Source organism: Eurytemora carolleeae, unplaced genomic scaffold (genome assembly GCF_000591075.1).
Source record: "Eurytemora carolleeae unplaced genomic scaffold, Eaff_2.0 scaffold1485, whole genome shotgun sequence".
NCBI lineage: Eukaryota > Metazoa > Arthropoda > Copepoda > Calanoida > Temoridae > Eurytemora > Eurytemora carolleeae.
In genome coordinates this window covers 25,078-49,855 of record NW_019397380.1, presented here as the reverse complement: position 1 = coordinate 49,855, position 24,778 = coordinate 25,078, and the positions used below count along the sequence as shown (strand labels likewise).

At 32.1% G+C, this 24,778-nt stretch overlaps 1 protein-coding gene across 2 annotated transcripts; it reads right to left on the bottom strand.

The window, feature by feature from the left end:
- Positions 1-882: 882 nt before the first annotated feature.
- LOC111713955 (vesicular glutamate transporter 1) lies at positions 883-23,331 on the bottom strand. Of its 2 annotated transcripts, none has more exons than XM_023488953.1 (17): positions 23,279-23,331; positions 19,224-19,308; positions 17,861-17,944; positions 17,503-17,578; positions 16,159-16,262; positions 15,072-15,179; positions 14,200-14,309; positions 13,459-13,545; positions 12,732-12,859; positions 9,448-9,572; positions 9,047-9,125; positions 7,827-7,922; positions 5,685-5,782; positions 5,111-5,237; positions 2,494-2,631; positions 1,078-1,125; positions 883-1,019 (listed from the first exon to the last, which is right to left on the bottom strand). In XM_023488953.1, the coding sequence occupies exons 2-17, from the start codon at positions 19,280-19,282 to the stop codon at positions 966-968; spliced, it is 1,521 nt and encodes a 506-aa protein (XP_023344721.1). In that variant the 5' UTR covers positions 19,283-19,308; positions 23,279-23,331; the 3' UTR covers positions 883-965. The 2 variants fall into 2 exon arrangements, with proteins under 2 accessions (XP_023344721.1, XP_023344723.1); XM_023488955.1 differs by lacking the exon at positions 23,279-23,331 and adding an exon at positions 23,260-23,278.
- Between the last annotated feature and the right edge of the window lie 1,447 nt (positions 23,332-24,778).

Sequence of the window (24,778 nt, the reverse complement as noted above, 5' to 3'; positions counted from 1 at the left end):
ATTAAAAAAATCTGTTTTTTTTTCATTTTTCTATACTATATCCAAGAAAGAACCGTTTATGAAGAAAATCAAAAGTGTGTCCATTGGATACTCAGATTAAGTAATCGAGATTAATGATATCTCATTTTATAGTTTTCAGCTCTGTTTAACTTAAACTAGGAGGTATATAATCTAATTTGTATTCACCTCCCTCCTCTACTTTTCAACCCTTTGTTAGAAGTTTTCCTCATTCATTTATCTTAAACTTTGGCTAGAGAAAATCTTATAAAAAGTTTAAACAGAACAGAGCAGTGCTATTTGGATTTTAAAATGGTTTACAAGAACCTGAGATGTTTATATTCATATTTAAGTCAAAATATTTACTTTTACAGAAGTTATGAACACGGGCAATGAAAGATTGTTGTTAATATATTTTTAGAAGGAAAATTTGAAGAAAAAACCTGTAAAAAGTAACGATTATTATATTTTTTTAATTCATCCAATAGCTGTGACTTTTTATAAGATTTTTTTAGTGAATTTTAACAATATTTTTATCCCTCAGTCGTTTCCCCCTTAAAATCTACTTTTTTATTTTTATATGAAGGGTTTCCTTTCCAATATTGATGGTGGGTGAAAGTAAATCAAATTACTAAGATACATATTTCTCAATATCCAATACAAATATCAATATAATATGATGGGAGGGGGGGGGGGACAGATAATTTCCCGGTAAAAAACATAAAAACATTAATCTTAACAGTTAATTTGATTATATATTTTTACAATTATATAATTTTTACAGCCATATTTTAGAGATCGTTTATTAATTTGATATGTTTAAAAAATTTAATAATTTGAAATAACAAATTTAAGATTTCTAAAAGCGGAAAATATAAATTGATATTTGATTGAAAAAGATATATTTGTATTTGTATCTTCTTGATGTTTTTTCAAATTGTTTTTTTTTTCAAAATTTCTCTATGATTCTATTCCGCTTCAGCAGGTTCTTCGTAATAATCTTCTTCTTCATAATACTCCTCCTTGAACATTTTTAAATTATAAAAAATTTTATTTTTGAAAATTTTCAACAAAAAATACCTTTTCATACTGAGTATCATCTACTGTCCCGTAATCCTCAATCTTTTCCTAAAAGTTGTAAATTTTAAAGTTTTGACATTAAGTTTTTTTTTTCTAATATCTAAATAATGTTTCATTTCTGAGCACATTTAAGTCATCCAAGATGATGGCAATGTACATTTGATTAAATATATTCAATTATACAATACATGCTTAAAGGGAGTGTTCGCAAAAAATAAAAGGGGGTATAGGCTTAATGCGATAAAAAAGCGCCTTTGATCGCTACTAATCTTACTTCTATCTGTTGCGCCTATAAGGAGAAAATTGTTAAAGACGTCTCATACCGAATAACTTAGCGTCCATACAAATTGAGAAAATTGCAACATACGACTTAGACCGTAAAAAAATCAATTTAATTTCAAACATACCATTCAGATATTACAACCTATAGTCATCGATTATCTTTCGCCACATTTGTATATAGTTTATTTTTTATAATATTTTTTAATTCATTTTTTTAGAAAACGTTTTTAACGACAAGAGAAATAATCAACATTCGGATAGAAGAAGCTAGTTATCGAATACATTTACGTTATTACTGCAGAAAAATATTATTGATTAATGAAGAAAGATTGATCAATTTGATCCACTGTGAAAAAGCATCTATATATAAAGATTTAGTTATAATTTATTCGTTGTGCAAATATTTCCAAGTTTACAATTTTCATTTGACTTTAACAGTTTAGTGTCATACTTGTAAAAAGGAAACTTTACTATATTCTTAAAAACAATATTTCGGGATTTGTAAACAATTCCAAATATAAAGGAAATGGAACATTTTGAAATGCTAGAATTTAAATTAATGGGAGAATGAATTTTGTTCCTTAAAAAGTCAAAAAAAAAGTTTTACTCTATGAACATTTAGACATCACTTTAAAATTAAAGTATTTTTTAAAAAATTTGATAAAATTATATTTTTGGTAAAAAACACCTAAAACATTTCTGAACCATATCTCTATTGCAGACTACTTTAAACCTCATGTATAGTATTCATAAAGGGGAGAGGATCTGCGCTTTTTTCATTTATAACCTTAATTAGTGTTCGATTTCCTTTATCAGAGAAATCAGATTAACGATTTATAGAGATTTATTAGAAGAAGCTAGTAAAGAAACTGAGTACTTCCATCAAACCCACAATTTAAAATGTCTACGACTCGCGATGGGCAGAGACTTCCAAAAGTCCAAAATCTTTTAAAGTTTTTAAAAATCTTTACTATCACATCACTATCTATAAAACGACATCAGGTTGCTTAGATAAAAAGATTTTGAAATTCAAATTTGCCCTATTAACATATTATTATCTTTAAACTGCCTAAGACAAATACTTTTAGAGCAATAGGGGGTCTGGGGGAATTGGTTTAATAATTTAAAACCAACCTTTTCTGAATCTATGAGAGGTTCCTGTGGGTCAGCCCAGTCCTGTTTCTCCCCGCTAGCCATCAACCCGTACATCACTGCTCCCAGGAAGTAGATCAAGGAGGTGATCAGGAATACATTTCTCCACTCATCTGCAGTCTACATATCATCATTATCATCATCATGTTGGAGAAGATCATGTTCATAATCAGTTTGGAGATGATCATGTTCATCATTATGTTGGAGATGACCATGTTCATCATCATGCTGGAGATGATCATGGTCATCATCATGTTGGAGATGATCATGATCATTATCATGTTGGAAATGATTATGCTCATCATTATGTTGGAGATTGTCATGATCATCATCATATTGGAGTTGATCATATTCATAATGTTGGAGATGGATATGTTTATCATCATCATGGTCATCATCATAATGGAGATAATCAAGTTCATCATCAGGTTGGAGATGATCATGTTCTCCATCATGTTGGAGATGATCATCATCATGTTGGAGATGATCATGTTCATCATCATGTTGGAGATGATCATGTTCATCATCATGTTGGATATGATCATGTTCTTCATCATGTTGGAGATGATCATGATCATTAACATGTTGGAGATGATCATGTTCATCATCATGTTGGAGATGATCATGTTCATTATCATGTTGGATATGATCGTGTTCTTCATCATGTTGAAGATAATCATGATCATCATCATCATGTTGGAGATGATCATGATCATCACCATTATGTGGAAGATGATCATGTCCATCATCATGTTAGAGATGATCATTATCATCATCATGTAGGAGATGATCATGGTCATCATCATGTTGGAGGTGATCATGATCATGATATCATGTGGGAGATGATCATGATCATCATCTTTGAGATGATCAAGATCAATATTATGTGGGAGATGATCATGGTCTTCATCATGTTGGAGATGATCATGATCATGATCATGTTGGATATGATCATGATTATGATCATGTTGGAGATGATCATAATCATCATCATGTTGGAGATTATCATGATTATGATCATGTTGGAGATGATCATAATCATCATCATGTTGGGGATTATCAAGGTCATCATCTCGTTTGAGATGATCATGACTATCATCATGTTGGAGATGATCAAGATCAAGAGCATCATCATGTTGGGGATGATCATGGTCATGATCATGTTGGAGATGATTATGTTCGTCATCATGTTAGAGATGATCATGATCAATATCATGTTGGGGATGATCATGTGCATTATTATTCTGTAGTTGAGAATCATCTTCATTCTTTAATTGTAGATCATCAATGACCATGATCATCATCATTCTTTAGATGATTAAAAGTAGCATCATTTCATAGATGATAATAATCATGATAAATGGAAAGTATCAAGGGTGCGCCATAAGAGAATTTATTTATGGTACAAAAAGAATTCTGGATACACAATGAACTCAGTTTCGGAAGCTTAAAACTGGTTTAGCAGTCTGTTTACAAACAATATAATTAGGCTAATGTCGAAACAATATGTACAGTTTCGAGTCGACATGAGGCAAAGAGGACGGTTAGATCGGGGGGGGGGTTATTCTTTTTACAGAAGATCTATTTACATATATTCAATTTCATGTTTCGGTTCAAGTCCAGGTTCAATTGCGCTTGTTTACAAACAACCACCCAATATACAATTGTACAGCCACCGAAAATGAGTTCATTGAATATTACGAAATTTGGTGATTTTTGAGTACAAAATTTTCTTATGGCCTTACCTCACCTTGGTAAATATATTCATAAAAATAGTGCAGTTAACCTTATATTGATCATAACTTTGTAAATGATTTTTGACATTACAATTTATTATTCATGTATGCTCATGATTATGATATGATATTAATTATGATCTTGGCTATATAAATTATTAATTTTGGTCATACTATTAATCCTAATCATTTTGTTGATCTTGGTCTTATTATTTATCTTGGTCATTTTATTAATCTTGGTCTCGTTATTGATCTTGGTCATTTTATTAATCTTGGTCTTATTATTGATCTTGGTCTTATTATTGATCTTGGTCTTATTAATCTTGGTCTTATTATTGATCCTGGTCTTATTATTGATCTTGATAATTTTATTAATCTTGGTCTTATTATTGATCTTTGGTAATTTTATTAATCTTGGTCTTATTGTTGATCTTGGTAATGTATTAATCTTGGTCATATTATTGATCTTAGTCATTTTATTAATCTTGTTCATATTATTGATTCTTGATCTTATTATTGATCTTGCTAATATTATTGATCTTGGTCTTATCAATCTTGGTCTTATTATTGATTTTCATAATTTTATTGAAATTAGTAATTTTATTAATCTTGGTCTTATTATTGATCTTGGTCTTATTATTAATCTTTCTTGGTCTTATCAATCTTGGTCTTATTATTGATTTTGGTCATATTATTGATTTTGTTCATATTATTGATCTTGTTCATATTACTGATCTTGTCTTATTATTAATCCTGGTCATATTGATGATCTTGGTCAGTTTATTAATCAATTGACAATATTTGCATACCGTTACATACATGTACCAAAAATATGTATGTATTGTATAAAAATGAATGTTTACCCGATCTTTGACAATAGCTCCAGTTACAGCTGGACTAAGTATTCCAGGAATAGTACCAACAGTGTTAGATATTCCCATAAGTATAGCAGCATAGTTAGGAGCTACATCAAGATGATTAACTCCGAACCTGACACACAAAATAAATTTAAAGGGACTGTCGTTGTAATTTTAAGTGACCCACCATTTAAAGAGAAACATGAACGATTCACAAAGGTACCTTTGAAACCTTAATCTGATAAATAAAGATAAAGAAAAAAATTTTGTTAAAATTTTTTTCTAATTCTGATAGTTTCTCCACCAGTTCTCAAGCAAATAACCTTTTTTAGAGAAGCCACGATTGAAAATAATCAGTTTTTTAAAATGAAAAACATGGAAATTTAATTTCTAAGGATATCGTTTTTGTATGGAAGGGGGGGGGGTTACACAGAGTAGACAGTGGTGCATCCCTCTTTTAGGGTAAAACAAGCTCTTTTCCTAAATTTGAGGGCGGGGGGTGCACGATTTTGCCCCTCCCCCTCAACATTATCTAAAACAACATGAAAATAAGAAATATAAAAAAAATAATGTTTTTTACCCTGCCCATGTTAGTCCTCCTAGTCCTAGAGCCAGAGACATAAATACTGTAGAGAATGCCCGGGACATCACCAGAGCAGTTAAAAGCATAAACATACTCTAAATAGGAAATCTATATGATAAAAAATACAGTAAAATAATCTATACCGTACCAGTAAAAAAACACTATTTTTTATTGTAGGATGAATTTTTAAGGCTAAAAAAGGAAACGTAGATAAAAAATGATTTTTGAGAAAAAGAAAAAAAATCCCCGCAACTATTTTTTAATCTAAAAACAAAAAGTTGACTAAAAATTCGAAAATAAATTAATTGTGCAGTTTTTATGATAAAAAATTCAAAACCACTTTTTTAGATGATTAATTTTCAAGTAGACTTAACAATATATTTATATTAACCAGAACAAATGTATTTTGATTATTTCATGATAATGTTTCATGTATAAAGTATAGGTTATTTAATGATTAATAATGATACTTAAAATGATTAATAATTGTAATATGAAAATTTGTATAATATTCAAATTATATTTTTAAATATAGTTTCCAGTTTTATGGTTTCTGGGTATATTTTAAACGTGCCAACTTTTCTAAATTTTAATATATTTTTACTTTGATGTGAATTAACAAGATCCAAAGAGTTCTAAATTTCTTTTTAAGGGACTGTAAGCTTGGTATCACATGATCCCTAATTTTGAGATTTCAACGCACGATTTACAACGGTTCCCTTTGCCCGATAAAAATCCATGTTTATATTTCAGAATTGTTATTTATCTACAAAAGTGACTTGCGCATTTCTACTGCAAGGAAACATATAGAAAATATTTGAAATAAACCTTTTACATTTAGAAAAACGACAATATTTACCAATTATTGATCTGGTAAAGGTTTCAAGGGTACCCTTGCGAATGCGGCATTGTCATCTTTACAATGTAATTTCATAAAATGGCCGTTTTAACAATAATTCTTCTTTTTATTTTTGGTAAAAAAAACATCATTTATTATTTTTCAATAAGATTATTGATGTATAAAGAATATCTGGCGGAACCATAACAATTTATAACTTTTCTCTGCAACATTGATATATTGTGCTTTTTTTCTTAGTGAATATTTTTTTTTTGAAAACATTATAAAATGTTAAACAAAAGGAAACATTTTCTCTTTATTGTATGAAAGAAAAAAATCTTTCTTAAAGCATATTGAATATTTATCGTTAAACCAAACACAAATAAGAAAATATTTCAGAAAAAATACATTTTTATGAAAATATTCGTTGTTTGAAACTAATAAGTTTTTAATGAAGGAATTTAGACGTGACCTGACCACATGTGAACAGACTCTGAACTAACCTGACCCATGTATGCACCATATGTGAACAGACTCTGAACTAACCTGACCCATGTATGCACCATATGTGAACAGACTCTAAACTAACCTGACCCATGTATGCACCATATGTGAACAGACTCTAAACTAACCTGACTCATGTATGCACCACATGTGAACAGACTCTGAACTAACCAGACCCATGCCTGCACCATATGTGAACAGACTCTAAACTAACCTGACTCATGTATGCACCACATTTGAACAGACTACTAACCTGACTCATGTATGCACCACAGGTGAACAGACTCTGAACTAACCTGACTCATGTATGCACACAATGTGAACATACTCTGAACTAACCAGACCTATGTATGCACCATATGTGAACAGACTCTAAACTAACCTGACTCATGTGTGCACCACATGTGAACAGAATCTGAACTTACTTGACCCATGTGTATGCACAACATATTAAAAGACTTGGAACTAACCTGATCCATATATGTGCCACACGTGACCAGACTCTGAACCAACCTGACATGTATGTGCTGCATGTGAACAGACTCTGAACTAACCTGACATGTATGTGCCGCATGTAAACAGACTTTAAACTAACCTGACCCATGTATGCGCCGCATGTAAACAGACTTTAAGCTAACCTGACCCATGTATGCGCCGCATGTAAACGGACTCTGAACTAACCTGACCCATGTATGCGCCGCATGTGAACAGACTCTGAACTAACCTGACATGTATGTAAACAGACTTTGAACTAACCTTACATGTATGCGCTGCATGTAAACAGACTTTGAACTAACCTGACCCATGTATGCGCCGCATGTGAACAGTTTCCTGATGTGCGTTGTTGTCATCTTTCCGTTTGCACGGAATGTGTCCGCAAAATAACCAGCAATCTAAACATTAAGGCACTTAATTTTTGCCAAAATATAAGTCTTTCTTTGTCCAAGTTATGAAATAAAGACCACTGTTGTGAATCGTGCATACCACTCTGCAGATACAGGATCACGTGAGAATAAGTCTACAGTCCCTTTAAAATCTGATAAATTTTTTCATTTTGCAAACTATAGTTATTTCAAATCTGATCCTGGCATTTGACAAGTTAACTTTTAAAAAAAACTTCCCTTTAGAAATTATTTTTTTTTATTTAGGGAACGTTCCCATTTTCAATCTTTTTTATCATTTTCATGGTGCATTCTTTCCTTTGATGAAGAAATTTTATTTCAAATTTCTCCTCCCACACTTCATTCTCCAGAATTTAGATTGGTCTGGGAAACGTTATTCATTCATTCAAGAATAGATGAGAAGTAGGAAAAGTAGGAAAATCATCAGACCAACATATTTTAATGGCATCCTACTGAAATTTTTTTTATTAGAAGTTTGACAGTTGGGAGACGATCATTAAAGATTGTCTTTGATCTTGTAAATAATTGCGACATACATTTGTCATGGACTTTTACGAGTAAGAATTTTGAAACCAAAATCACAAAATACTGGAAATAATAAATTTACAATTTTTTGATAGACCTAAATTATCTACATAAGTGTGAACAAAAATCTTTATATCTTCGGTCAAGTTTCCTTTTACATTCTGATTACAAGCAAGGTTATAATGAAAGGAAAGTTATTTCAGAGGTGTACGCATCTTTTGTACTGCAGTGTACTGCCTCTGGGTGGTAATGTAAACACAAGACGGAAGTCAAAGCCTGTCATGGGATCCATCTTTTACATAACAAATCAATGAAATATTCTGGTCATAGGAAACTATTATGTGAATTATCAAAACTTTCAAAATTCAATGCTTTTATCCTCCTCGGATACTAAACGACAACTGATGCATCTATTCTTGTTTATAAATTCCGCCCAGAGAGAACTGGTTTCAATATGTACTCAAAGTATACGCAACTGCAATTAACTTTCCTTGCATTATTACCTTGATTACAAGGCCCTTTTTCTGGCTTTAGATTAGAAGTATTTGAAAAACTCCTAGTTCAATTGTTGCTTCATAGTCTTAGCTTACCTGGACAACAATAGTCATGAGAATGTAAGGGAAAGCAGCCATTAGACCCGCGGCATCTAGAGAATAGTCCAGAACATCCCTAGAAAATTAATCAATCAATCAATTCATCAAAGGTTTAGCAGTGGCTTATTATTCAATATTTATTTAATTCAATCGATCAAATATTAAATCAATAAGGCATTTTTAACATAGCAATATTAAGATCAATAAATCAATCCCTTTCTATTAATCATTTATTTAAGTTAGTTTAATCAATGGTAAAGTTGTTTAGTCTCAAAAATAATCGTATTTTTTTGGATTAAGTTAGTGAATAATTTATTTATGATTGATATAATTCATCAAATTTAAAATTTATACCAGAAATTGTTATAAAATCTTAATATTGTGAAAATGTATAATACCTCATAAACATTGGAAGACTGGTAAGCAGTGTGTAAAATCCCCAGTTTTCAGTGAAATGGGCAATGATGATTGCCCAAACCGGTTTGCTAGAAAACATGGCGCCCCATGGTGGGTTCATGCCAGCCTACAAAATTCAAATGTTAAGCCTCTTCTTTACTTACAATTTTTTTTGGGCAAATTTAAGATGTACTGTTTACCAAAATTAATTGAGCAAAGAAATTTTTATTTTCACTTAAAAAAAGCAAATCGATATGTACGGTAGGGGGATATTTTACATATTTTACAAGTTTAGCATTCTTATCCTCATACCAATGAAAAATTGTTGTTAATATTTTGATAAAGTTAGTGCCTAATGGTCATATAAACATGTTGCATAATATATATAAATGTGTAGACCAACTTAATGTATCCCCCTGCCTTTAGTAGACTCGTATTAAGTTAAAAGTTTAAAGGTGTCACAAATTAAAAGAAATATTTTGACCCTGCAGTTTCTTAAAAACTTTGTTGTTTATGAAGAAATTCCTTATTTTCATTGTTTTAAGATAGTTATTGCTTTCCTGAGCCCGCAATTTAAAAGTTTCTGCTCGGGTCGTATTTCCATAAACCCCGCTTTAAGACCCACATCTGACGACAGCTTGTGTCACATGATTGACAGCTTTGTAATCTTGGGCTCTACTTACAATGGTAGACCCATTGAAAAAAACCGACCTTGGTTGATTTCATTGGAGAATAAGGCTCAATGTTGGGTTAAAAGTTTAAACCCGAGTAAAACCCAGACCCAAGCAAAGCTCAATCAAGCTAGAAATCTGTCTGCTACAGAGAGAAAGCTTTCTAAACAGTCTCTAATTGGTTGAATCAGAGCCAATCCTGACTTGGGTTCTACCTGAGCCCAACTCTGGGTTTCACTCGGGTTTAAGCTTTTAAAATCTCATCTCTGGAATGCGCTAACTCCAACCATGAAAATCCGCAAAATTCAATTTAAAACCGGTTTTAGAATTCAACTCAATGGGAAATTTGAATGCATAACTTAAATTCTAAAGCCCAAGCTGTAAATAAGGCCCAAGAACAGCTTAGACCAGAGTCGTATTTTCTTGAATTTCTTAAAGCGGGGGGGGGGGGGGGGGCTCTGTTTTTAAATTGCTTGGTTTCACTTCATCATAATACGTTGTTATTTTTTGGTATCTTGTAAGTTATTTTCCTTTTTTATAATAAATGCTCTGATGTTGGAATTTATATTTGAATTTCATGTTCGAATAGATATACAGGATAAGGTGGTGTGACATATATAATAAATATGCAATTCAAAATACTAAAACTTAAGCTTAAAAGCATTGAAATTTATTGAAATTCAGGGTGAAAGTTAAAGAAGATTTTCAAACCTTCATTTAGAAAGCATTGCAGAAATTAGATTAATATTGATAAAAATAATTGATTTAAAAAGGAAAGACATCATTCACCATAATTTTTATTACATATTCTATATCTTTTAAATCTTTTCTTTCCAAACTCATCTTTTCTGTGTTGATCATAATGACAGTACTTTTGGTAAGCATTGGAAAGCCAACGTGACTGCAGTCATAGAGACAACAAAGATCTTTTAAAAATTTTATATTTACATCGATCTAATGAATACTTTTAGGCATGTTAAATTTTTATTTTTACTTTAATTTGTATGCTTAATAAAAGACACTTTTTCAAAAATATCCTGTGGTCTAGAAAGAAGACTGCGTTCTTTTTATACAGGGTGTCCCAATAAACATTGAAATTCAGTGACGAGCTCGATATCGTCTTTGTTATGAATTAGCATTGTAATACCTAATTTCAAAAGCCATAATATGTTTATGTCTGCTAGGGTTTATTCAACGAAAACGTTAAATTGCTGTAAAGATGTGTCTATAATGTCTCCGCAAAATGAACAGTGAAGACGGACAAGTTTAATCTGTTTGTATACTGTATTGTTCTTTTTTTTTCTAAGTAACCGTATGCAGTCAAAACAGATACAAACAAATTTTAAACATAGCAGACGCAAATCTTACGGATTACAGCTTTTTCAATAGGCATCACTATAATAATTCAATGAATCTATATATAAAGGAATTGAGTCTTTTCCACAAACTCAAATTTTTAAACCTCTATTTCTTTTCAACCAAATAGCGTAATCCTTTGATATTTCAAACTTAGACTTTTTGATCTAACAGAATGCATAGTTTGAAATATCTAAGGTCTACGACATTTGGTTGAGAAGATATAAAAATTAGAAAATACGATTTTGTTGCAAAAACTCATTTCCTTTGGCTTGTCTGTCTGTTTGTTTGTATCCAATAAACGTCAAAACGGCTGAACCGATCAGGCCCAAATTGCTTCATACTAATAAAAAACCATAGTAACATTAGTAACAAGGGAACATTTATCTATGGTTTTTATAAAGAGGGATGTGAATATAATATTCAATATGACCATTCTATTTTTGTTCTATATGTACAGTATATACCTGCTTCAGGGTATATAGTGTCAAGAGGTAATACAAATACAGTGTATAATTGATCTCCTGGGAGGTAATTAAGAACACAGTTCTAATGGTTGCTAAGCAAGTTATTCCTCAGAGAGTATTCAAGAAAGAACGATATAAGAGAAAAAATTAAACATTTTGAAATATAATAAGTATAACGTAAAGAAAATATTTTGTAAATACATATGAAGTATCAAAATTGATGCGACTTAAACTATTTTGTTTTTCTTCATTTACAACAAACACATTGCACACTGCACACATGGACACAAAACTAGCCAATAATGAAATTATGACCACTTGCTAATTAGTATTAATTAATTGAGGAAATTTTTATAGAAAAAAAACATTGGAGAAAGAAAAAGGAGAGTTTTAAAGCAATTGTTTAAATAGATGCTTCACCAGAATTCGGTTTCAATAAAAGAATTCGTAAAATGTTGGCTTGTAAATCAAGCTGTGTTTGATGCCGCTGAAGGTTTAGTAAACAAAATGATTTATAGAGCTGGGAAACAGATTTGTTTCCAAAATGCATACTTAATTCATCAAGATACAAAATGTCCGCAGAACTTGATCATAAATAGGCTTGGAAGACATTTTTATAAATATTTTGTTTTGTTCAAACTCTTAGATAATACTGTAGATCAATCTTAAACTTGACTTCAACTAAGTTTAAACATGTCTAATGTTTTTTAATCTCTCATATCTAAAATTATTTTAAGAAAATTATAGGGGCAAATGATTCAGTTAAAATGTATGAATAAAACATAGACCAACCTCCTTGGTGGTGACTCCGATAGTGTTCCTAAGGTATTCCAGCTCAGCGTCGGTGATGCTTCTGTCCTGGTCCGGGGAATCCTCTACAACAGCCCACCAGACAACACACCAGATCAGGGCTATACAACCTAAAAGAAGATGCTCTGGTGCAAAGTAGTAATATTGTGAACAGACCAGATCTATCTGAATCTTTTAAATTTGCGCTGTAACAACATCAAATGCACTTCAGTACTGCATAAATGTCGTCTTCCTATTCTACAGTTTTCTGGTTATCCCTGTAGGTTATACTTCAATGTTAATCTGACCTTTCCCCTAATGTATAGGATTACTATGCTAAGTAGTGGTAAGAAGGAGATCACTGGTCTGATGCTTCTTAGAAAAGTACAGTTCTTCTTTCTACTTTTAGTATTTATGTTTAGATCAGGGTTACACAAAACAGACTTTTTTATTAAAAAGAGAGGAGGGTCTTTTGCTCCATCATGCAGGACTGTATACAAAAACACGCAAAAAATGTGGACTGGAATTGTTCTTCATACATAAACAAGAAAAATTTATAAAAATTAATTAAGTGAGAAAAGGATTCATTTAAAGACAATGCTATTATTGTGTTTCAATTTTATTTTCTGAGAGGAGTGGTTTGAATGGTAAAGATAGATTACTAAAAATATGTTTACGACTATGATAATGAAGGAAACATAATATTTTCTCCGGATGGAAATCAAATTACCAAAAACATAGAAGATTGCGTCCCATCCAATATACTCCGCTAGCACTCCAGCCAAGGGCATGGTTATCACTGTACCCATGTAGATTCCTAAATATATTATAGATTTTTTAAATTTGTTAATACTGAAGTTGTATTTTTCATTTAATGAGTTTCAACTCCACCCTTTGAACCTTTATATAAGTAATAATTATCTCATTCATTGTTATAACGTAAATGTTTAAAGCATACCGGTAAAATCAGACATGTCACATATCCATGAATCAAAGAGAGCCCCTTGAAATTAATTCTACATTTCTTTCAAGAGGAGTGGCAAATTTAATGCAAAGAGCTTCTTAATCAATAGCACTGACAGTTTACTATAGCATCCTAAAAAATACTTTTAACTCAATCATGTAAAAGTCATCTTTATTTAATAAATTTAAGTGGAGAAAACAGCATCACTCGATATATGCATTAGCTCTATTAATTAACTTGAGCTGGACAATGTTCCGTTAACGAAACGGAAGTTTTTGAAAATTAACAGAAAAGTTGGTTTGTAATGTTGAGATCGTCTACAAACGATACCTTTACAGTTAAGGAAACGAACATTCCGTTCTTACCTACCTGACATTTTTTGAACAATTTTACGTAACCGTTAACAAACGGCTTGAAAAAAGTCAGAAGGTGCCCATCCCTAGCTTTTTCCCCCAATATTTTCAACCATTCACGACTTAACATTTTTTGTCATGGAAAGATGTTAACCTGAAAATGCAAATGCTGTAATTCTGCTTTGTTCCAGGGGTGGAGCCCAGCGTGACCAGATAGCATGGATTGAAGGGTAGGTTACTCCCTCACAAAGTCCAGCAATTATCCTGATAAAACAATTATAACATATTTTTCTTCTCTTTATTTGGATTGTTCAGATGGATTAGAATATGTCAATATTTGCTGGAAATTAACTGTAGTACTTTTCCTCGGGTTAATAAATATAATAAAACAGTGCATCAGAGGAAAATTGACAATTCTAGACTTTTAGATCAGGTAGAGTAGTCTCCAAAATAATAAAGTATAAAAATACGAACAAAAATTAAAATTGTGTTAAATTAAAATTAAAATTTCCCTTCATAAACAAGATTATTGATCTTGTACGGTTAGCATCTTTAATAGGGTTTATGCTAGTCAACAATTTTTCAAATATTTAGCTATTTTCATGAAATCTTCTAGGGGTAAATTTAATTGCAAGAATCCTTATAATACAGATACCAGAAGCCTTTAGAGAAATCTTGTAAAAGATACCAATCAAAAGATGTAAGTAAACAGGTGAACTAGAAATCATTATTTGGAAGTTGATTACATTTTCTGTGTTGGAAATAGTCATAAATATACTGAAAAATTATCAGGGGTGTATATTTTAAAGAATCAACCACCCCCCACAAGAGTTTGAGGGAGTACAAACTGGAAAATTTGCGCTACAAGTTTTCAGCGATAACATTTTTTTTAAAAAAGAAATATGCCTGAAATCTTTAAACCTTCAACTTAAATAAACCTGAAGGGAACCATGAAACTAATTAACAAAATGTTAGGTAACCCTATTTATTTACTTTAAAAAATTAATTTTTCCAGAGCAGAATTACCTAGTTCCAATTAGCAGGGAGGTATGCATCCTTGCAAGGGGTGGGGTTAGCACCGTTAGAATAGCAGTTGTAGTCACTCCCCAGAGAAATATTCTCTTCCCTCCATACCTTCACATATATCCATGAATATTTTAAATTTTCTAAATTCACTCTTATAAATATTGTCTGTTTTTGTGCGCTGTTTTTGGTTATGAATATGTAGAACTGAGAAAGTTAATAAGAACAGTGACTTTCAATTTCAAATGAGATACCTTACATGAGCTGAAACTATCAAGACTGGAGGAAAAGAAAAAAAACTTCTTGTAAAGATAAAAACTAAGAAAACAAGTACCTCCGGGTATATAGGTATATACTTCGTGGTAAGCAACCCCCCAGTAATCTAGGTATATACTTCCTGGTAGCAAAGTACCCCCCAAGTATCTAGGTATATATACTACCTGGAAGCCAAGTACCCGCCCGGTATCTTGGTATATACTGCTATAGTAGCCAAGTAAATCTAGGTATATGCAACCTGCTAGCCAAGAACCCCCCAGGTATCATTTATAGGTATATACTACCTGGTAGCCAAGTTCCCCCATCGGGTATCTGGGTATGTACTACCTGGTAGCCAAGTACTTTCCAGGTATCTAGGTATAAAAACTACCTTGTAGCCAAGTACCCCCAGATATCTAGGTATATATACTACCTGGTAGCCAAGTACCCCCAAGGTATCTAGGTATATACTACCTGGTAGCAAAGTACTGGCCATGAATCTGGCAGCCAGGTACCTCCCAGGTATCTAGGTATACATACTACCTGGTAGCCAAGTACCCCCCATATATCTAGATAGATATACTACCTGGTAGCAAGTACCCCCCGGTATCCAGGTATGTACTACCTGATAGCCAACTACCCCCAAGGTATCTATGTATATACTACCTGGTTGCCACGTACCCCGTCCCCCAGGTATCTAGGTATGTACTACCTGGTAGCCAAGTACCCTCCAGGTATCTAGGTATATACTACCTGGTAGCCAAGTACCCTCCAGGTATCTAGGTATATACTACCTGGTAGCCAAGTACCCTCCAGGTATCTAGGTATATACTACCTGGTAGCCAAGTACCCCCCAGGTATCTGGGTGAAAATATATCCGTAGAAAAAGCTGGCCAAGATAAATCCTTGAGTTTTAGAGTCCCAATCAAAATCCGGGGCCTGCATACATTAATCATCTGATTAATTGTGAAACATGAGGTCTGTACTTTAGAGTGGCAACACAGCGGGCATGAGTTATGTCAATCGCTTTTGAAAAAACCGACTAATACCGAAGAACGTAGTGTCCATACAAATTCAGAAAGATGAACATTCAACTTGGATCGTAAACAAATCAATTTAATATCAAACAAATCATTGAAATATTAAAATCTTTCGACATCGATTATTTTTCGACGCATTAGAATATAGTTAATAATTCATAATAATTGTTATTTGTTAATATGCAATGCACTTAAAACGAAGTTTTTTTTCCGCTAGGTGTCTCTTCCACGTGAAATCATTCAAAGTATCGAGAATAGAGACACCTGGCGGCCAATTAGTTCGGCGTTTTAAGTGCATAACAAATAAAAAATATTATGAAATATTAACTATATATTAACGATCCGAGTCGTATGTTGCAACTTTCTCAGTTTGTATGGACGTTACGTTCTTCAGTATTTATAAGTCGTTTTTTAACAATTTTATCCTTACAGACGCAACAGATAGAAGTAGTAAGATTAGTAGCGATCAAAAGTGCTTATTTTTCGCCGTAAGCCTATACCCCCTTTCATTTTTCGCGAACACTCCCTTTAACTCAACAAGTACGGGAATGAAATTGCCCAAATACATACATTCTTTTTAAGCCAAATGAAATCTGTGTTTAGACCACTCCTGATTTTAGAATTTTTAATAACCTTGACGGAATTTATTCTCTGCCACAAATGTTGTTTTTCTGAATCCAATATTTTTGCAGCCCAAGGTCATAGACTAAATATATTTCACACATGATTATTGTTAGATTAAATCATCTAAGTTTGAAATATTAAAGGTTGCAAAGATATAAGGATAAGAAAATTTAAGTTTGTGGCAAAGACTTTGATTGCTTTCAAATAATTTTCAAAGTATATGAATGGAATCTGTGATCTATCGTGAAATGCACAACATTCTATAAAACATACAGGGTTACCCACAAAGGATGAATCTGTAAAGACGACCTGAAACTCTGAAGCAATGATTTTTTCAAGGTTTAATTAAGTCTTGATGTGGCAAAGAAAGATATTAGTTTACTATTGCATGGAATTATATGAATAAAAGACTTCAGAGACGATTGTACGTATGAATTAAGTACAATCGTCTCTGAAGTCTCATCCTTTATGTTATAACCTTAAACTAAGGATTTTGAAAAGAACATCAGATTTACCTCATAAACAGTTCCGTTGGGATAAACATGGGTTTTATTGGTAGTCATAGCTACCACAGCTACACTTAGGTTGACCCTGAAAAAGAAATATGAAAAAATGATTCTTCTTAATTTGAATTAAATTTTTTCATTTAGATAGAACGGTATCGTTTACAGATATTGGTGTTTTTTGGTCTTAAAATAGAAAATTTCTTCCTTCTCTTGTATTTACCCTATTAAAATTAATCAATTTTTGGATATAAAATCGAAGAAATTTCTATCACTTTGGCTCAAACTAAAGATTTAAGGATAGTTTAAAGGATGCAAATCTTGAAATGGAAGCTAATTTGAATTTTCGTTGACAGTCCCTTTTACTGACCTGAGCATGTAGATGTTGCAGAAACCCAGAAACGCGAGCATAGCGACCACATACCGTCGCTTGATCTTTCGTCCCAACCATGAGCTTTAACAAATTATATTATTGTTTATAGTTAGCCGTTAGCCTATACCACCTTTCACTTTTCGTGTACACTCCCTTTAAAACAATTTATTAGGCTTAGATTATTTGATCTAACAAAATTCATATTAGTTTAGACTTTTGGGGAGTGAGACTTATTTCCAAATTTAATATTTTGTGTGTGTTGACTTTTGGTTTGCTTAGTTCTTAAACGTAGACAAACAGGGATACCCAGGATGAGACTGTAAAGACGACCCGAAACTCTTTAAATTTTACAATTCCTAGGTTATTATGTTAAATCTTCTGCCTTAATATAATCTTTTATAGCTTATTCAATGACTATGCACAAAAATATTTACAGTTGAAAGGAATCATAAAAAAGGAAACAGACAGTGTATATTCTGCACAATCGTCTGTGAAGAAATCGAATCCTTTTTGGGTATCCCTGTATAATGTATTCTTATTCCATGTAGTGTTTGCTTTAAGCAGAAATGTTTAAACATAATTTTCATAGAACTAAAACTTAAAAAGAACTAAAGTTAAAAAGTCGTTTGAAGGTTTATTCTGTGATTAATGCACAAATTCAAAGTAAAAAAATACTTTTATCACTTTGGCACTAATTACAGTTTGAAAATTGAAATGAGTATTTAAAATTGAAATGAATATTTAAAATTGAAATGAATATTTAAAATTGAAATGAGTATTTAAAATTGAAAAAAATGAAAATAGAGATTGATTATTTTATTAATAACAAAGTTGGTTAATGAGTGATTTTAATATGGATTTAGTATAATGAGTCAGTAATTGAATAATCATTAGACTTTGTGATATTTTAAGATGCAATACTCAGTCAAATTTGTCAAAAATTTCATTGTAAAACAGTTTAAGAATTCAACTCACAAAATATTAATCTTAAGTAGAATTGAAAAATTGGTTTGAGTTGTGCTTTTTTGCGTGACGCGGCTGGATTTTTAAAAATCACACTTTAAAGGCCCTAAATATGCCATTTAAAAAAGTAGTTTTGCCCGGAAGAGTCAAATGTGGTGGTACGGAAGGGGAAATAGTGGTGGCTCATGGCCGCATGCCTTCCCCCCGCTCGTTCAAGTGGTTCAAGTGGGTTTTAAGAGATTTAAAGATTTACTAGGCGAAGTCAAAGGTTTGAAAAGTACCGTTGTAAATTGGGCATTGCCCTCCTCCCCATGGAGGGTATACCTTAAACCTACGTTTACAGAATCTTTACAAGGAAGGGGGTGTGGGGTGAGATTGATTGTCTTTGAAATCTTACGTTTTCTCTGGTTCTTCTCCGTAGAAGTGGGAATACTCTCCCCCCTGCTCCTCCGTCATCCTTGCAGATCAAACCTTTAGAGAACCTAAACAGATTTAAATATCAAAGGGACTGCTCGCGATACCATGAATATTAAAGGTAAGGTTTGCGATAAAATAATTATTAAAGGGAATGTTCGCAATAAACTAACAATTACAGAAAGTGAATTACCAAAAAAGGGACTGCTCGCGATAGCATGAATATTATAGGTAAGGCTTGCGATTCATTTGTATTCTCCTTGGTCTGTTTACACAATAGCACCTATATCTCTCTCTTTATTTGTATTCTTCTTGATCTGTTTACAGGCTCTTTTAATATAACATCTGCTTGCATTTCCCTTCCTCAGGTCAGACACAGTGGTGTACCTAGGGGAGGGGCAGTAGTCCTCTTGCCCCCCCTGGGAGTTCCAAAATTACAAAATTAAAAGGAAACTACGTTTAGAAAGTAACACCTGACAATGACAAAGACTAAGGATTTGTCTAAATTCACTGTTAATACAAGGAGAGAAAAATTTTAGCCTTCTAAAGAGAATACTTCATTACACAAGATGTACTATGACGGAGAGCAGACTTAACGATCTTGCACTTATAGCTTTACACCCTATAAGGCTGTCTGAGCTCTCTACTGAAAAAAATCATTGAAATGTTTGTGCAAGCAAATCCCAGAAAATTGTAGCTTAAAAGAGTTGTTGGTGAATACGTAGATTGAGTAAATTATATCTAAAAATTTCAGAAGAAATTTTGTTTATTAGTAAAAATATAATTTTTAATGATGCTGTGATTATTGATTTAGTTAGCTGTGATGGAGTTAAGTGATAAATTTGTAAAGTCAAAATTTAGTTTTTCAAGCAAAGGAATAATTTTTAGACTCTAAGGTTAGTAACACCCAAAAATGTAGTCTTTTTGGTGTATTTTTATGGTGAACAAAACAAGTCCAGGTGGGAGGGGTCTCCTTATTTGTATTCTTCTTGATCTATTTACACAATAACACCTATATCTATCTCCTTATTTGTATTCTTCTTGATCTGTTTACACAATAACACCTATTTCTATCTCCTTAGTTATATTCTCCTTGATCTGTTTACACAATAACACCTATCACTCTCTCCTTAGTTGTATTCTACCTGGCTTAACTAAACTCTGGTCTGTTTGCACAATGGCACCTATCCTTCTCTATAACTTAGTTATATTCTTCTTGGGTTACCTAAACTCTGATTTGTTTACACAATAACACCTATCCCCTTCTCCTTAGTTGTATTCTACTTGGCTTAACTAAACTCTGGTCTGTTTAGACAAAAACACCTATCCTTCTCTATAACTTAGCTATATTCTACTTTGCTTAACTAAACTCTGGTCTGTTTGCACAATAACACAGATCCCTATCTCCACAAGGGTCCATATAATTCCCAAAATAGCTGATTTTCTCGATCCCAAAATAATTTTTGCCCCCAACTTAAAAAAATGCCCCCAATTGTAAACAAAATGCCCCCAATTAAAAAAACATTTTCAAATTCCACTAACACATTTGCCCCCATTGCCCCCAATGCCCCCCAATTTAAAAAAATGCCCCCAATTAAAAAAACATTTTCAAATTCCACTAACACATTTGTCCCCATTTGCCCCCAATTAAAAAAAAAATGCCCCCAATTAAAAAAAAAATTTCAAATTCCACTAACACATTTGCCCCCAATTTAAAAAAAATTGCCCCAAATAAAAAAATTAAAAAAAACATTTTCAAATTCCACTAACACATTTGCCCCCAATTAAAAAAATGCCCCCAATAAAATAAAAATGCCCCCAATTTTTTTTTAAATTATCATTTAAAAAAATTTGCCCACATTTCTTTCAAATTTGTCAATCCGAAATGGGATTGAAAAAGGAATTATATGGACCCCTGTATCTCCATAGTGATATTCTACTTGGCTTAACTTGTGTTTACACAATAACACATATCTATTTATTCTTTTTAACTCTGACAGTCTGAGGCTTTCTCACCATAGATTAAGATAAATATTAGACCATATACAACTGCCCTTTTTTTTTTTTTTAATTTCCTGGCTTCTTAGAGATTTATAGAAACGCTATGCCTGATCAAGAAATGACGAGATTTGAGATTTGGTAATTTCTACTGCAGGAGAACATTTGGGAATTATCAGATTTGAATCTTTTAAACCAGGAAAAATTGCAATTTTTGCATGGAGGGGCACTTACAATTACGCGGACAGTCTGTTAAGTTATTGAAATGAGACTCTGTCACTGCATTTGTCTGTTCGCTACAAAAATTATAATTTAGTTAGTATAGTTTAAATCAAAGACCAAGGAATTGAGACATGAATATGTATATATATATTTATATAACTATGTGCTTACCATGACAGTCCCAGTAACAGTGAAATCGATATAAAACTGTGTCAAAATTATACGAAAACGTATATATACTGCACTGCCATTGGAGGGAGTTCTGGTTATGGGATACGGACGATCATATCTTACACATGTACGTATTGATAATTTTGACACAGTTTTATGTCAATTCTTCGAGACAGGAACGTAAGATAGATGTCTTATAGGTATCGTTCAGCTCCTGAGATTGTCATGTTTCAACCTTTACCCCCTTTCATGTTTCCTTTAGAGTCTCTTTACCCCCTTTCATTTTTCCTTTAGAGTCTCTTTACCCCCTTTCATTTTTCCTTTAGAGTCTCTTTACCCCCTTTCATTTTTCCTTTACAGTCCCTTTAAACAAAAAGTTTTCAAAAGTGTCTAGTTCAAGTCTATCTTCTAAATACAGGAGGATTATTAGTAAATTCTTGTGTTAATACGTCACTGCTACTCTAAAAGTTTAGATTGCACATTCTTATTTTTCCAAAAATAGATTGTGCGTGGGTTTACAGGAATCTCAAAATAAGTATTTCTTTTCTTGCGGCTAATATATTTCCTAGATTAAACTATTTTTAGCTTCTCATTTATTATAAAGTTTATCATTTTGGCAATAACAAAAAATTGTAGAAAATAAAAAAGGGGTGATGTTTACATTTCAATTGTAAGAATAAAACCGTGTTGTTCGTTTTTAACTGTTGCACTAACTCTTTTGTTCCCTTCACTGTAGACATTCACAGAAAATAAAATTTTTTAATAAATTAAATTAAATTTTTTTTTTGACATTTAAGTATACGTAGAATTAACCGACGTACATTTTTCAATGTTGAATGTAAAGGATATCTCACAATATTTTATGTAATTAACACTCTGTTTATAATTTCAAACTAAATGTTAGAATTTGCATAAAAAAGTTGAGATGTTTAACATAAAGCAAATTCCGATTTTGTTTTCAGCCATTTTTTTAATGGCCAACAAAGATTATTATATTAACCCAAAACAATTTTTCAAAATAATTTGACCATTACAGGTTAAGTAAATCTAAATTAAATTGCACTTACAAATGAAACCTTTCCAATCATAACTTCCCTTACTAAAGATTAAGAGCTGTTGAGAAGTTTTGAAATTTGTTTTGGTTGACATCTTTGCTCAGAGTAAACATTTAGTATAATTTACAGAGAAGAAAATTTTGAAATGGATTCAATATCTCAAATCTGTATGGAGCACCTTAAAATTGAAAGAACCTAAAAATTTTATAACAGGCCTTAAAACAAGGCCTTTCAGTATAGTTTGTATATTCAAAACCCTTGACAATAAGCTTTTATGTAAAAAATAAAAATCATGTTTCCCCGAAAGCAAAAAGATAATTTTTATAAAAAGTGTTCGTAATAATTGTGATTTAATCTATATAAAAATAGACCGTTGTGTGTACGATATAAATATATAATAATAATATATATTCTTGCTATTTATGTATATGTTGTGTAAATAGGGCTAATAATTAGTTCTAAATGATTAGATCGTGTGTGTAATGTAAACAAAACCAGAAATAAAACCAGATTTTAGAAACAAAAAACAGGTTTTAATCCTGGGAATATGTATCAGCGGTGATGTGAGCTGACCTTCATGTGAATTGTCTACCTGATCTTACTCCATATGCTGTATGTACATCATTCTTCACTATCTAATAGAAACTGAACGGTTTATATATATTAGACCCCCTGCACCATCAGAAAAAATATCAAACTTTATTAGAATCCAACCCAACCATTTTTCCTTCATATTAAAAAATTTAAGAATAGAAAATTTTTAAAACTGTTTTTCATTATTTGACCTCTATTGCAAAAGTTTTATTTTTCTACGAGGCTGTAGAGAGACCAAAGCAGCCTCCGCTGTGCCATAAGTTTGAATATAGAGCAACAATATGCAACCATATGGACCAGTACAATATCATTTTACATGTTTCTAGGCTGGTTTTAGACATTACAGACAGAGAACATATGCATCAAAAGAACACGACCACGCCCTCCAGCTTGTTGTGGTAGGCGTGGCAGTTTAAGGGCGGGATACCAGGGGAAATCTCTGTCATGAGTTTTAGTTTCCACTGTGACGTCATTTATTCATTCTCTTAGAGCCGTCCTCCCACACCTATCTATCTATCTATCTATCTATCTACAGTGATAACCAGAAAACTCTGGAATAGGAAGTCGACTTTTAAACTCAAGTTATGGCTTTGAATAGTTCAATGAATATAAGGCACAGCAATTGTGCAGTGTAAACAGACCCATTTCAATTAATAAGTAATTAAATTACTTACTAGTAAAGTTATTTGCTTTGTAACAACATCAAATGCACTTCAGTATTGCTGTAATGTCGTCTTTCTATTCTACAGTTTACTAGTTATCGCCGTATCTATCTATCTATTTATCTATCTATCTATCTATCTATCTATCTATCTACCTATCTATCTACCTATCTATCTACCTATCTATCTATCTGAATAAAAAAGGTCTAATTGATTTCATTTTTTTACAATGCTTATCTGCGTTTGTCTACGGCTGAACCGTTGTGCCCAAATTTTTGAGGCAACTCACATAACGCAAGGGAAGGTTAATGGATGGTCAGAATTGTAAAATTTTGAAAATCCACAAAAAATAGATAAATCTGAAAATTATTTTTAATTGTTTTATAATGTCCGAAGTGAAAATGGTGACATATAACAGTTGAATGTAGGTATTTCAAACTTACAAAAACTGAGATCGTGAAGAAAAGGAAAATAGATATAGTCTCATCCTCTGTGGGTAACCCTGAGTTAATACTAGCTGAAATGCCCTCGCGTTGTCCATAGAATATAAACAAATTTTGAATCATTAAAATAAAAATAGAATTTTGAAAAAAGACTTTAAAAAAAAATTTGAAAAAAAAAATTTAATTTTTTTCTTTTTCTATGTTAACTCAAGGATACAAGGTGCTACTTCATAATTGTGACTCCCAAGTTTCAGATGCTTCTGAAATGCTTCTGATAGGATGACGATGGAGAAGAATGGACAAAAGTTTCTTTCATACCCATGGGTTTCTTAAATTTAGGCCCATTTGGTCCAGCCGTTTGGCCAGCTAAAGCTAATATATATATAAATATAT

Coding starts and splice junctions, on each gene's coding strand:
- LOC111713955 (XM_023488953.1), bottom strand. CDS start 19,282: ATGACGGAGGAGCAGGGGGGAGAGTATTCCCACTTCTACGGAGAAGAA. Junction 17,945..19,223: donor GGAGAAGAACCAGAGAAAAC/GTAAGATTTCAA, acceptor AATTTGTTAAAG/CTCATGGTTGGGACGAAAGA. Junction 1,020..1,077: donor ATGATACTCAGTATGAAAAG/GTATTTTTTGTT, acceptor AAAATGTTCAAG/GAGGAGTATTATGAAGAAGA.